The sequence below is a fragment of the Anopheles gambiae genome, chromosome 3 (assembly GCF_943734735.2).
Source record: "Anopheles gambiae chromosome 3, idAnoGambNW_F1_1, whole genome shotgun sequence".
Classification (NCBI taxonomy): domain Eukaryota; kingdom Metazoa; phylum Arthropoda; class Insecta; order Diptera; family Culicidae; genus Anopheles; species Anopheles gambiae.
This window is the reverse complement of record NC_064602.1, coordinates 58644227-58660304: the sequence shown is the minus strand read 5'-3', so window position 1 is coordinate 58660304 and position 16078 is coordinate 58644227. Positions and strand designations below refer to the sequence as shown.

General features: G+C 36.9%; 1 protein-coding gene across 3 annotated transcripts in view; it reads right to left on the bottom strand.

Moving 5' to 3' along the window:
* The window catches only part of LOC1272637 (neurogenic protein mastermind), a 68710-nt gene that overhangs the window by 39340 nt on the left and 13292 nt on the right, over window positions 1–16078 (bottom strand). For 2 of the 3 annotated variants that reach the window (XM_061663137.1, XM_061663135.1), the window contains exon 3: window positions 6775–8437. In XM_061663137.1, coding sequence (XP_061519121.1) covers window positions 6775–7326 — 552 coding nt within the window. In that variant the 5' untranslated portion in view covers window positions 7327–8437. Of the gene's footprint in view, window positions 1–6774; window positions 8438–10825; window positions 11651–16078 lie in introns of those variants that run through there. The other variant, XM_061663136.1, reaches the window with a different exon arrangement.

Here is a 16078-nt window from a genome sequence, read left to right as displayed (position 1 = left end):
TGCTATCATAAACTACATTCTCTTTTTAAACAGTTATCATGCAAATCAATGTTTCAATGCACACAAACAAATTACGTTCCTTAACGAAATGTAAGGTAATATCAGAGATATAACTTTTTTTCTTAACGAGATAAACTTAACGAGATATAACTTTTTTTAATAAATAGAGCCTATTATAAAGATAAGACAAAGATAAGCTGTTAGATTTTTTTACTGAAGCCGACTTGGTCAAGTTTCAAGCACATATGCACTTATATTTACTTATATATTTTATTAACATTATCGAGTTGTTAACCAATATTATATTATTTATTACATCGCAAAATGACATGAAAAATATAACAGTTTATGTTGTGGTTTATTTTTTATTCTTCTTTGCCATAACAACCGTTACCGGTCAAGACCTCCCTTTACGATGAATGGGGTTTGGCTATTAGTATCTAATTGATTATCTCAGTAGAATAGTCTGTCCAGCGTATGAGGGACCATACGCGGCTTGAATCCATCATGTTGTTAAGTAATAAGAGTTAACGGTTGTAACACACCGGGCCGTAAAATACAAATAGGTATAAGCTATAAGAATTGTTGTCGTTGTGAATTACATGCATATTTTGCTGGTTTTTTAAAATATGAATATCTATTTCATTATAAGAAGACTATGATATGCAAACGTTACATCCAAATATGTATATGAATAAATACGTGAATTGTTTCTAACATAGAGAATTTAAGTGATTCTCATTCTTTATAGCCCAAATAGTTGTAACAACACTCTCCTGGACATAAAATCACTAAAAATAAATAAAGCTTTTATTATGTTTACTTACAGTACAAGCGGCCAATGCAAAAAAAATCTCAAATTGTTACTAAAATGTCAACATGTTTGGTTCCTAAACTTGCGATCTATTTTCTTATCCATTAAAACAATACAAAGGCACCGATCGAAACTGAAATCGATTGCAAGACGACTGTAATACAAGAGCTCATGATCTTGTGTAACAAGCCAAAAAGCATATGGGCAAAAGTAACGCATTCACAAGTACCACCGTATAACTAAGTCGTGGGAACATTTTCAAGAGAGTGAGACCCTTTCAACTACACTCTGCGAGCTAGGCCTATCATAGACCATAAACTGAATGTTACTCCCGTTACAACCACACGAGCAACCGTGTAACGTGTAATCACTTCCGATAAGCTTGCTGAACCATGCGTGACTCTACGATATACTACTGCTTATACTTACTAACCTTTCTTAAAGATGGTAACTATAATGGCCGGGAATATTTTTCGTGTTGTGCTTGTATCGTGTTGTTAAGCACATGTATGACACATTTTAAAGTTATTTATATACATACTACGAGAAACAAACAACATTGTAAGATTGTTCTCAAGCAAACCCGTTAGGCATGAGTCAGACGATTTTAAATACAGATGTATGACAAAATACGAAAGTATACGACAAAATACAAAGGCAGAAATTTGTAAGCGGTTGCAAAACAGTTAACAATTGCCATACAAAATATGTCGTCAGCTTCAATCATCTGTGCAAAAGTAATTAACATCTTGCTCGTTAGTTGAGTAAAAATGATATATTATTAGAAAATGAACCATTCACGTGTTTGTCAATTTCAGAGAATCTCAAAATTAAGAATGTTTAGAAGGAAAATACGCCAAATTAGGATAATTTAACACTTATAAACTCTCCTAGATAACTAGACAATGCTCTGACAAAAGAAACCTACCAAATAGAAATATTTTCTGTAAGTGAGACCATACGAAAGCGAAAAGATACACACTTCTGAGCATCAGAGAGAGAGAGAGAGATACATTGACAATGCCAATGCATGAAACTTGCGTAAAGCTTGCTGATACGTGTACGAAACCCATGGACGGACGAAAGGAAAGAAAGAAATCGCTCATCGTAGTTTTGCCTCTTACTTACGCCAATCTATGTGCTAAATGGAGCGAAATCAGTGGTTGAGCAGCGGCAATGAGATCGTACAAAAGACTGCTTTCCAATGCTATCCATGAGGCCACAATATGCCGTTGTCGTATCAACGACCCCAATATACATCAACCGCACTGGCGGAGCCAGCATATAGGTACTGTTCCGTAGGTAGAGTTTAAAGAAAAAACAAAAAGCTTTTAGACAAGGGATTTTATTTGCCATGAAAGCTTCATCACTATACCATTGCAGAACCTTGTGCTTTGAAGCTACTGAAAAGCTACCGCAATAATAGGATGCATATTTGTATCTAATTAGACTGTTTCTAACGCAAAAAAAGACAACAAATATTAGTTTGAAATAATTATGTTTTACTAATATTTGAATTTATTTTTTAAATTTAAGGTTAAGTTGAGTAAATAATTCACATAGTGGTTGTGTTCAGTTTTTTTTTTAATATTTCAATATTTATCGTATATCGTAATGTCGCATATGCATGACATGATGTAGGTTTGATTTCATAGTGATTACAGGGTTGCTACATTCATTTAAAACATCACACGATTTCGAATCATATAAAAAAAAGTTCACTTGCTTGTGGAACGTTTTAAATAAATAAAAGAATATTCAAGTATTCTGTAAAGGTTTTCAAATTTATAGCGGATTCTGTTCGCAGAATAAAGATATTACTCGCTACGCCGAATAATTTGTAACTTTATTACGCCGAATAATGTGTAACTGTATTACGTCGAATAATTTGTAACTTTATCATACTTCTAAAATCTAAAAGCCCACTGTTTTCTAGTAAACCACTTTTGTTTTTTACGTTGGTATGTTTTCGGATATGCCACTGGTTTACTGATACAACTGATCCTGGAAAAATGCTAATAAAAAAAGCATATACTATTCCTTTTTGCCTTTGTAAGTATATAAATATAATACATTTCGTTTACACCATTCTCGGGATACCATAACATTTCTTCGCCAAAATAAACCAAAACTAAATAATTATTTATCTTAAAATTAAATACTTCTTAAACTACTCAACTATTATACTGATAAAACGTCGTGGCTTGTTTTTAATCACTTTATAATACACGTTCAAACAAGAAAAGTCAGGCTAGGAATCTGTCTATTACTGTGTCCTATACAACTACAATACAGATAAATAATCCGTGTGCGTGTGCACGTGTCGAAATATGTACATCAAATTGACATAAGTAGTGAGAATATCTATTTTAAAATACAAAAACTATAAAAATAAAATCATAAAATTAATCGGTAATTTTTTAGGATAAGATATGTAACAAAACAGCAACAATTTATTTTTAAATTTTGTTATTTTGTTTGTTTTGTTTGAAATAAAATAGATAGAAGTGTGATAGAAGTGTGCTAAAGGCTTGAATATTTTCTAAAATTTATTTAACACAATACTTTGTTATTTCTACGATCTGGAATCTAATCAAGATTCTACCGTTTTGAATACCGGGCACTGAAGAAGAATCCTATTTTTGTTTTAAAAAACAACACTTATTTTGAATGTCGTTTTTACCTATTGTAGAAAGTTTCGCCTGGCTCACTGTATCCTGACGTCAACTGAATAGCTGACTTCGATGAGATGTAGCGTATTCATGCATATAAATACTGCCTAAAAATTTACTTCCGCAAAGGAACAATTTGTTTTCATTACGTCTGCTACTAAACGAGAAATGGCACATTTTTCCGGTTGCGATGGCGTGTTAAGGGCTCATAGCTTTTCTCATGATAAGATATTTTACCGAGAAAAAAAAGAAGCGAACACATTTCCACCCCTATGAAGACATTTTTATCACAAAGAGTTTTAAGAAGTACCTCCGACTATTCTATGATAGGTGCTACATCAGGAAAATGCTTAGCTTATAATGTCATGAAAGGGAGACTGCTGTACGCATTTACGTTCGCTCATACGTACCAACAGTTCAATCGATTTTATAGCTGTGCTGCTCATTCATCACATACAATCCTAAACGCCAAAGCTAGCAGCAACCACCGAGGAGCGTTAGGTGCATAGAGCATTAAGCCGGTAGCGATAATAGACAATTGCACCGTTGATTGTTCAAGAACGCTTTTAATTTTAATCATCATAAAAATCCCTTCTTCCGATGCTAAATGTATCAAACGTACGATAATGTGAGGGTGTATCGAACAACATAGGTATATCGAGTACAATCTATAACTAAATATTTTAGTATTGTTTATGAGCTTAATATAATTGTTTACATAACTTCATAATATATAATGTAAGACTGGAAAACATTACAATAATAATACGTTTCAACGTTTCAGTTTTCTACACGAATATATTATATTTTTATTAACATATGATTTTTACGTACGGAAAAGAGTATAAAACCACACACACTTGTTATTATCTTCTTCTGCTAGGCTTAACAGGTTTTCGAAACTTATACAGACCACGCAGCCGAGTATTCAGTCCTTATCACAATCCATTCTAGATTTGAACTCACGACGATCGTGTTGTTAAGTCGTGCGAGTCGACGATTGTACTACAGGTCCGCCTTGTAATTTTGTAAGTTATGAAGACACATATTTTGTTAACGAAATACATTTGCTGATCTGCACAAAACGGTTAAACAATTTATAAATTTATAGCTAACACATTCAGAATTATGTTTCACGCGATAAAAAGTAACAATCATCTTTAATGCGAGATTTAAATGATATAAGATTCATTAATATTTGTCATGATCCACACGGTTGATAAGCTGTCGTATTTTTAGTCCTGTTAATCTACCCTGTTTCCCTAGTTTTTATTTACATGTGATACAATATACCATGATTTATCACAAGACTGCGCCATGGTTTTCAAACTTGTTGAGATCAAATGTTTTCTAATTATTGGCCAAATTGAATGTTCCACGTTTTTTGTATTGTTGGTTCACGTATAAGTTCGCTAATGCTTCGGCTTCAACGATTTACAATATTTATTGCACCAAAATTACAATTCATTGATACAAAGTTCACAAGTTTAAGAATAACATTTATAAGATGAGGAAAAAACATCTTCGCTCTGCACTAAAACCGTGCTATCTGTTTACATAAAATAGAAACATAAAAGAAAGACATTTTTAGCCACTAGAAACATCACATTCATTCAGAAACATACACATTTCATTCAAGCAAAGCTAAATGAAACAACAATTATTTCCTAAAGCAGTTGCCTTGGTATTTAAACATCAATTTGATCATAAAGGAAACTCGTAAGGACGCCATCCTAAAAAGTCACGCGAAAGGTCAACGACTAGATTCCTGTGACTGCTACTTATTATTAGCAAACCATCGTTATCTCAGGTGAGATGAACGCTTCCAACAGATGTTGCAAATAATCAAAATCCTGAAAATTGTTTAAGAGAGCTATTTGATCATGTAAGCATAAGTGCTCTCACTCTGGAGAACGCGATCAAAAAACATAGTAAAGAAGTTTTTTACGCATGTTAAATAAAATATTATGCACGTGTCTCATATTGTCCTCACCGGTTTCATTCTCTTGCCAATATTAAAGTTTTTTTATTAAGTATTTTACGGCTTTGCCGTATGTATTGTATCAGTAAATCAGTGGCATATCCGCAAACATACCAACGTAAAAACAAAAGTGGTTTACTAGAAAACATTAAATGTTATCAAAATTCCACCATGAAACGCACATCACAATCGAATAGCAATGGTGTTTGAAAGAGAACAATCGACCATTTTTGGCATATACTCTAACTGGACGACAGTTTTAGATTTACAATTCCGTTAATGCTGAAACCACAGCCTTCGCAAAAAAACCCATGAACAGGAAACACATGTTTCGCATGTGGCTCTCGAGCAACTGATCATATCAGAATTAAAGTATTATATCGTGTTAAGTTTCGCTGAAAATACAGTATTTAAAAATTACTGGCAAAACATTAAGCTGGCAACAAAAATTGAGAAGCTCGTCTTGAAGAAATTTGTGTAATCGATACAAACGCCGAAAAAAGTGGTATACAATCAGGGAAGACTATGAGTGTACACTCAAAACGAAGAAATGACACCTGCTGAGTTATCCAGCTGTTGCTAACCATACTGTATGCGAGAACACAAGCGCGACAACAAGTTACTCTCGCGTGCAAAAATAACGATTGAATGTCGGTTGCTCCAGGTTTCACAAAACTTTACCGGGGCTTTCATTTAAGATACATGCATGCTTCGAAAGAGACGCATAGTCACGAGAAACATTAAACGAAACGCAAAGATTTTTGAAAAAGAATGCGAAAATAATTTGTAGTAACTATATTTTTGATAAATAACTTCGATGATGAATAAACTATACTAATAAGTAGACTTTTTACTCATAAAAGACAATCAACTGTCAACACATTTTCATATACAGACAAACCATGATTTTAAAGGTTTTAAACTAGTGCACCGGAGTGCTAAACGTTTTATCCTTAAAATGATTCAGGCTCTAAGATCTGTATCTTGCTTCACATTCGCAATACACAAATCATATGTGTTATTTTGAAATACTTAAGAAGCTTTACCCTTCCATAAACAGATATTATTTTATTGTAAATATTGGAAATAGCTACAACAACATTGTTTCTAAGACAATTAACTCAGAATTATGAAATAAACACAAGAATGAAAATGCAAATGTTTTCATTCAGTGAAAGTTTTTTAATTGGCTTTGACATAAACAATGACATAAAATTCCATATTAGGTCCACCCAGTTTTTTATCGAACAATACCATCAATAAGTACAGACCCGGATTTGTTTATACAAAATTTGAAAATTACTCACCACATGAACACTGCTTTGCAGATTTCCGGATAGTGTCTGTTGCTGTTGTAGTTGCTGCTGTTCGGCCTGCTTCTTCTCTGTCTTCTTTAACGAGCGTTTATTTTTTTGTTCAAGATACTTCTTTTGCAGTGCGGTGGTTTCGAGGCTCTGTTGCTCACAGATCCCACTGTACGTTTGCTCGAACCGAGGCGTGCAATCGGTTTGCCGCCGCCGGTAGGTTTCGATGCGTCGCTTCAGTCTGTCGAACACCGCCTGACGTTTCTGGGGAACTTCGCCGCCCTGGCCAAGCTGCTGCAATGGTTGTTGTTGATGTTGCTGCTGCTGCTGCTGCTGCTGCTGCTGAAGTTGATGCTGCTGCAGAAGCTGCTGCGGATGTTGTTGCTGCTGCTGTTGATGAAGGTTGTGGTTGTTGAGCAGTTGCATCTGTTGCTGCTGCTGCAGCGTCAGTTGATGATGTTGAGCCTGCTGCTGCTGTTGTTGCTGTAGGTGAAGACTGTTCAGGTGACTGGCCTGATTAGCACCCGGAAATACTGGGAGTCCTCCCGCATCCATACAGACGTTGGTGCCGGTGGCTTTGTGGTCACGCCGCGCCAATATGCGTGCGTGCACCCACAAATACTAAGGTGGTAGTCCCCGAAAGAGAATAGCGAGTACGCTCGCCGTCATATATTCACACACTATACACAACGCTCACGTACCACTTTATGCGATTAGTGCAAGTAGTAAATCTATACAGGTTCTTGCACACTGATCACTAATCATCACTCAAATCCCTTCCCCTTGATTAGAACACACGTTAAGCTGCCTGTATTCAAGCTTAATACACAAAAGGCAATTAATTGTGAACTTTTATTGCACAACGGTATTCGTTTATTCCACAGGACTTTAAGTCCCGATATTATATAGCTATCTGGTGCGATGAGTTAGACTACGATCGTTGCTTGGTGAAGTACTAATGGTAAACGATACTACGGGTGCAATTTATACCCATCTTCAATTAACGCAATTTTCTGTGGTACATCACTTCTTCTTTTCCGGGTTCTATTGCTACTTTTCTGTCTAATTTAACTATACATTTGCACTCCCGTTCCTGCAAAATATCGAACACAGTGCTTTGCTTCACGTAGGGCTGTAGGCTGCACTGCAACTGTCACACATGTACTCATGGCTGTCATGATCGGGAACTGATAGCGCATTTACATCGGCACTCATCTGAACACGGCACGTTCACGATCACTGCTGCGGTCGACTGAATGGCAGATCTTGATGGTCAAAAAACAATATTTCTTTCTCAGGATGCTCGTCCCATCCTAGGGTCTCGCTGGAGCTCCGAAAGCTACAGCCGTCCGTGTTGGTCGCCGTATGATGAACCGGTTTTAGCTCCATCAGTGTCAGAGCATACTGGAACATAATCGATAGCGGTAAAGCTCTCTTGCTCTGAAGTCCTGCTGAACTCACACACAGACCCACATGCACACATACGCACACAGCATTCGCTGTCGACACGAAAGGGAAGCGCACGTGGGAGCAGTTACGAACGCGATACCACCACTGTTGGACAACACGCCGGGAACACGGCGCAAATGCGAACAAATCTTCACCGAACAACGACGATATTCCAGGGCAATCGTGCGGCGGTTCACTGTCACCAGTTTGGAAGAAGCTAGAAGGTAGCCGAAGAAATCGAAAAGAGAGAAAAAAACAATGCATTAGTATGAACGCACGCGGCAAGAAGTAGGTGACATCGGAAAAGAAATCGATTAATTCTACGACAAATTGAAAATCCTTTTCGCCTGCTGCTGCATATTCAGCGATAAAACTACATTCATTTTGTAGATATACAACGTAGCTAACATGAGCATCTGTACGAATAGACAAATACTGTCTGCGTACAACACTTAAACGAATGATTCATTTGTTTCTGATCTTCATGATTGTGTTCAAAGTAAATTCGAAAATTTGTATATTGTTAGTTAAATGACGGAATGCACCGGATATTCATTACAGTGTGGACGGTCCGTGCTTTGTGCTTAAGGCATTTTCGCTTTGTCTGTTCCCTACCAGGGACTGCTCAGTTTGTTGTTGTCTTTTTTCATCTTTATAAATTAGTTTCACCTGTTTGTTCATGAACATGTTCATTGTACAAACACAATGAACATTTGTTCATTGTAAAAAGTTGCAAAAATCTCCATTGAAACGATTTAAAATTTCTACATGGATTTTTAGAATAACAATCAAATATAATTGACCCATGGACAATACTGTAAATATTTTAAAAATATTATAAACAGCATATAGTAGTTTTATTAGTTTCACTTTAAATAGAAACAATTGTGGCGTTTGACAATTAATGGCGTCCGAAATCCGAATTTACCCATAAATCTAAAATCACAAAATAAAAAACCAATCCATTAATATTACTGTACATACTATCGTTACAAATATTAAGTTCAATCCGTTCAATTAATAAAAATTAGCTAAATTTGTGCTCCCATTAGTTAGTTGCGTTCACAACTCTTATTTCGGCCTTGAAATGCAGTAACATTAAAGTTTTGACGTTTTAGAAAAAAAAAAACCAAAATTAATTTGAACTATTTCCTAAATTCCATTTCATATTTCTATTTTTATACAGCACATAGATTATTTAATTTTCTCATAGCACGGATTCGTTATGAACATTCTGCTAGATATATTTTAGTAAATTTATCAACGTTACAGAATTCAATCAAGTATTTGGTTGTAGCATCTGGCCCCAAGAACGTAGAGATAATTTCATGATTGAAATAATGAAACTTTAACCAAAGTTCATTAGCTAGCTAGATTACGAGTGACTAATAGGTGTCAAAACATAGTTAAAATTAAATAATATTTCATTCATTTATATTTCATACTTCAAATTAATTAAACAAAAAGAAGATAAGGGAAGGTGTTTTATTTTTTGTGAAACTGAACAAGAACCCACCATAAGCGGAAATGTATAACCGACCCTTTGAGTTTTCTCGTTTCCAGATTTCATCGTATATGCATTCGCGTTTCCCATTAGTTGTTTAGGGCGCACCCACCGCGCGAACTTAGCCGATTGCACCGATCGAATCTTTTTCAACGTAAGCTCAAACAACTAAACAGCTAAAGCGTGCGTGCGCTGGTTGTCGCCGATTAGCTTCCACGCAATTATCTCGTATCAACTAAATCATCAAAATCAAGCGCGTTCAAGTGTCGATAATCCCCTGCGGAACCCCAACATCGACGGCCACTTCACGCCACATTCATGCTTTGTTTTCACCGTCGACGCAACCGAAACAAACCACTATACCCCGCTCAAGAGTGATTCTAGTAGAAGCTCCTCTCATGCCAAACGGAAATCCAACCATCACAGCACCATGCCCACTCACTCTCCATGCCCTACGTCCTTTGAAACTGTTTGTCCGGCGACTAACTCTCTTTCTCTACCTACGTACCATACATCAACCTTGCTTTCTCGTTCACTCGCTTGCTCACTCGCTTTACTGAGCTTATCTTTCCGGCACGCGGCTAAGCGCGATCATTTTCGGGACCAGCGTTCAAGCTGTTTTGACCGGCGAACTTCAACGATCATTACTGGTTCTGAAGCTTTCAAATAAGTGTGTAAATGATCGTACAAATAATACCAGTTGAACGGTTACATCTGATGTCACACAATCGCTTATGCAATTGTTATACAGCATCGAATGCAGTTCTATGGATACATACACTCGAAGTTTTAATACAATTTTATTTTAATTCTCCATCGTGGGTAATATCATTGTTTTCATTATTTTATTATTTTAATTTTATAAACAAGCATGTTTAACTCTTTTAACGCACTACCAATAAAGTTTAAAATCATATTAACGCATCAGGAGCTTTGAAATAACTTGTATTGTTTTTGAAATACCAAAACAACTAGGCCTCATTGTTACAACAACAACACATTAATTGTCTTATACTAATGGTTGTTCGTAAAATTGTGCTCCACAGTTTGACAGTATGTGTTTACGTAATAATAAATTTGAGCAAGATAATTGAACCATACCAAAATATTAATCCTGTCCAGGTAGCACAGTCGCTTCAAACGACAGGCTTGCGTAAGCCTTGCGGCCGGTAACCGTGCCCTCGCGGGTAACCATCCGCCTACCCGGTCACTGTTCGTGCACCTCCACCATTTCCTCCTTGTAGTCCCTCCTGCTTCACTTCAAGGAACAGACGCTACCAAATGTCCCTAGCACACGTTCTGTTGCGTACCAATCAGCACTCTACTGCACTACTTGATTGCGTTTGGCAGCGAAAAACAACACATACAGAAAGGCCACACACACTGGACGCCGTGGCACGAGTTTCTTCCACCACCTCAGCAGCGGCCGCGCAATTATCGACTGAATCGGCACAATCTTTCGTCGCTGTCGCCGTCGCTACCGTCGAACAATTTCTTCGTAATTCCGCTCCGTCGTCCATTCCGTCCCGGTTGTACGCGCTCACTGTACATTGTACATTCCGTTCGGTTCATGCGGTCGTTCGTTTCTCGTCAATTCATCGCGCTCATCAGCTCTCTCATTTGTTGGGGATGCCAGTGTCTTTCTGGCCACCCCTCACGCATCGTTCACTAACACCCCATGGGTCACCCTTCGTTTCTGGTGCCCCAACTTACGGCGCGTGGTTGCGTTGCGTCCATTCAGTTCAAACCAAAACACATCTGCTTCTCTGACTCCGGCAATGCTCTCGTACTGCTCAGCAAATGCTGTTGCTGCTGCTGCCGCTTTGGAGCACGAAACGAATGAGACCTTTCGTTTAGCGGGGAGTCCTATGGAGCAGCTGGAAGCGGAACGATGATGAGATATACCGTCGGGTCTTTATTTTTTTCCTTCCACTTCTTTTGCAGGGGCTCAGGACAAATCTGGCTACTTTGCTTAAATGTATTTTCGGTTTGCATACATATTATTTAAAATAGCAATTTGGAATATGTTGATTGTACCATATGGTGACAGATCAAATGTAAAATCAGTACAATTTGTTTCAAGAATTATCCAATGCGGTATAAATTGTATTTTTTATAAGAAAATTAATTCGGTCAAAAGCCATAAATATCACAATTTTCTGCACGAATCATATCAAACAAATCATAAAATATACAAAGGTGCCAATATTTACCAAAAATACTGAGTAAACAAATGTATTTTGGCTGAAAACCCTGAAATTCGAGTTGTGCGGTTTCCCGAGAATGCATTAACCGCGTATCTTGAAAACAGACTGTATATAAATACAGTCTGAACTCACTGGTTGAACTTCGATTCCCTGCCAACTATTGAATATGTGTACCATTTTTAGATGGTACGTTTTTCCATACAAAAAAAATATGAATTTTTTCTCGCCAAGCCATGAGAGTTTTGTGAAATTTTCAAAACCCGAATGGGGAAAACCCCATACAAACAAACAAACCCCATACATGTCAGACAACTATCGAGCGTTCAACTAAAAATCATGCAAACTAAAAAGCGTTGAACTATTGAATTCTGACTGTATTTCATTAAACGTCTCGTTTTGTGGACAAGAATTAAAATATTAATGAACTTACTTAACTGAAAAATAAACTAAACAAACTGTCTGCAATCGGGCCGGGAGAAGGGGGAGTGGTAATCCAAAAGTCATTGAAAACCCAACCCCACAAGTGGTACAGGCAGGCTATGACCGCCAACGGTTGTGTTGAGCCAAAATAAGAAGAAGAAGAATACAGTATAATAAATGTTTAACAAACATTCTCAAGTTTTTACTATTCCGTATTATTTATTTTAATATTGTACATTGGTAACGATTCATAAAATGTTTTAACAAACCCTGTATTTTACCCTTTGGCGTGAATAAAACTCGCCCTCGCGTATCCGGAGTCTCACGAGCGCATTCTCCTCGTTGAGAGTAAACCGAATCTCGCTCAGGAATTGTGCCTTGTTGCATGAGTATGGAGTAGTACGTGTAATCAACTGGACGGAAAAAGATAGCAAAGCTATCAAACCACACGAAAAAGCAAGGTAGGAGGCTGAGTTTAAAATGCACGAGACACACGTTGTAACGCGCTGCTAAGAGAGGTTTGCTGGTAACAAAACACTACAATAACTCACAGAAAAAAATAAAAGAAAACAGACGCATATGAAGGGAGAAAGCGAGAAACACTTACTGGAAAAGAGATAGACAAAGAGAGATGAAGCAAGAGAAAGAGAGAGGTAGAGAGAGAGAAAGAGAGAGAGAGAGAATAAAAACGACAACGTTAGACAACGCAGCAAGTGCGGCGTTGAAAAAAAATGCTGAGAACAGTAAAACATTCCCCACGCCGTGGCAAAGGTTTGTGTCCATACTACCAAAACTCAATCTTACGCACTCCAAATATTCCACGGGGACAGTATACCTATAAAGCAGCTTTTCTCGTGCCTGACTGACATTGAAGCCAAAAAAAACATATATACACACACATACACACATACAATTCGGATGGAAGAAACAAAGCAAGCGTTGAAATGAACAAGCGACTGCTTCAGACTTGCCAAATCGAATGTTATTCGTTTGGGGCGACACGCAGCCATGCTGTTTCATTCTAAACTTTGATGGAGAATGGTACGGCATGCTCAGTGAGTATAGCAGCACTTCTCAAGACGCCTTTGTACCTTTATACATGTCTGGAAAAAGTATGAGGCCCCACTAGCCGACTCCAGCTGGTGTATGATGCGGCCGTTATCAATATTACCACTACGACGCGTTACAATTTATTTAACGCCTATTTTATTCTTCTAAATGCGTCTTATCTCTTTTCGATCCGAAGTGCTGCTGATTCGTTATGTTTTGTTATTTCTTTTCACAATTTGTGCCGTCTCTAGGGGGGGTTAATACAACGTTCACTCGTCCATGTTCATTTCTCGCAACTGCTGTTTCTTGGCTGTTTTGTAGTCATGTGTACCGTATTCATTTCAGCACTAGGTTCACAATATTGTTCTAACAAATACATGCAAAAATATACTCACGCCGACCATTCTTGGCACCGACTAACGACAGTTTCGATTAATTAGCAAATGTGTTATTTTTAATCAGCGTGCCTCAGATAGAAGAGGTTGCTTTTCACGGGGTTTGTTATCAGTTCTAAATGTTAGCTGCCATTGCCTGTTGCACATAACGTGGTATATCGTTGAAATTTAAAAAATAATAAAGATATCTCAAAACTTATGCTTATTGCACTAACTATGTACCAATCGATCAATCAGAGGGAATAAAAGTTGTTCAGATTAAAAACATTGAAAGGGTAACCTACACGCCCAAGGCAGGCCGAGCTATCAAATCTAATTGGCCACATAACATTTAAATCCAAATAACATTGAACATTGAATTGTCATTATGAGCATGTTGATAACAAATATTGCAATCACCATACAAACATATACCGGACTAACCTTAGTGTACTCTATCATTCTCGTATAAAGGTCGCCTAAGACCTTGCGTGAAAGTGGACGATTTTTGTTTGTGGTTGTTTTGCTATTTTCATTAAATATTTATTAGAATATGGCTCATCATAAACCAAAAGAAAGAATATTAAATTCCACAACTATTTGGAATCTAACATATTAAAATAATGTATTAAATGCATTTTCTTGTGAGTCTCCGCAGACCATTTTTTTCCGTGAACAAAGCGAAAATGCATTTAATTTATTATTTCAATATGTTTTATATGAATTGAATTTCCTTTCTTGTAATGTACGATAAGCCATATTCGGATTAATATTTATTAATCAGAAAAATATTAATATTAGCAAAAACCACCAAATTTCACATTTAATTTCACTGATGTTGTAACCCGAACTTAACAAGCTGTAACAACCGACTACAAATTATCCTCAGATCTGTTCATTAATAAAAAATTATAAAAGTGTAAATACAATTTACCAAAATGTTTAATACATATAAATTACAACCATCGCTTTTGGGCAATACATATTCAAACCAAATATTGGATTATTTAAGATTTGTTTTTAAATACTAAAATAAACTACACGAAACAAAAAAAAAGCTCTTTTGAAGATCGAAAATAACATTAATTGTGTTTATCCATTTGGGCCCTAATATTCACATTTTGAATATGATTGCCCATCGGCCACTGGTAAATAAAACAAAAATACATACACATTCTTTTCTACGATATTAGTACGAAACATCAGAGCAATCTGGCCAACTTTTGCAAGCTATGCATCGCACCCAACAGTAGTAAGGCAGAAGCAAGAAAATGGGATAAAATATCTCGCGCATTGTCGTTGAAAAGGGTAACCAACCGACCGCCATCGCAGCCAACAACACAAGCACTCTGTGAATCTTTGGACAACGAGCAGAGTCCCTGTTATCCTTCCCCTCTTATTATCCCTAACCGGCCATATCTTCGTCATTTATGACCCCTATATATTGCCGCACATTAATGCACACGTGCGAGGCTTCCAAAGCCGAAAGGGGCAACATAGCTAGCAAAGTTACTAACACACATGCTTTCGGGCAGCTACTCAATGCAACAGGAAAAACTAACACCAAGCACCATATGCATTAACTGTGCATCACCAAGTACGGCCTTTTGCTCCTGAACGGGCAGACGTAAAGCGTTCTCAAAATCTTATTGAGACAAGAAAATGAGCAATAGAAAACAATATAATAACATATACATTTCGCATCACACTATTCCTTGCATTTATTGACTTGCTGACAAATGTTCTTTCTTCTGTTTTTGCTTTTGTCCTTGCATATCTACACTTAATACAAGTTCCTTCATTCATTAATTGCGATTTAACTGTATTCGAAGTTTGCTTAAGTCTTCCAGCCTATAAACTCTATCTCAATTCAAGGTAATTTCATTTCAATATAGAAGCAGTGCATAATTTCTAGTTCACATTTGGTTGCGGGAGGATTATGGAGTGAGGTTATTTATTCAAAAACATGTGTTTACCTACTATACGTGTTCGATCATGACTATATTTTTGTAAAAAATGTCACCCTCTACATAATAAACTTAAATTTAACAAATTACTTGGAAATTCATATTTTTTCTTAAATGTATCATTTCATTTGCGAACAATATTTCATAAAATATTTTCTTCGCTGGCATAAAGACCTGCCCGGTCTTGCAGGCTTCCTTAATGTGTATTTTCCACCTAACAAGATTTCATACAGTATTTCCTGATTATGGGAGGACGGTCCCGAATGAAATCGAACGCGTAGGAGCAGGCTCGTCTATCCAATAAACCAGGGGTTGGCAAATTCGGATCCGCGGCGC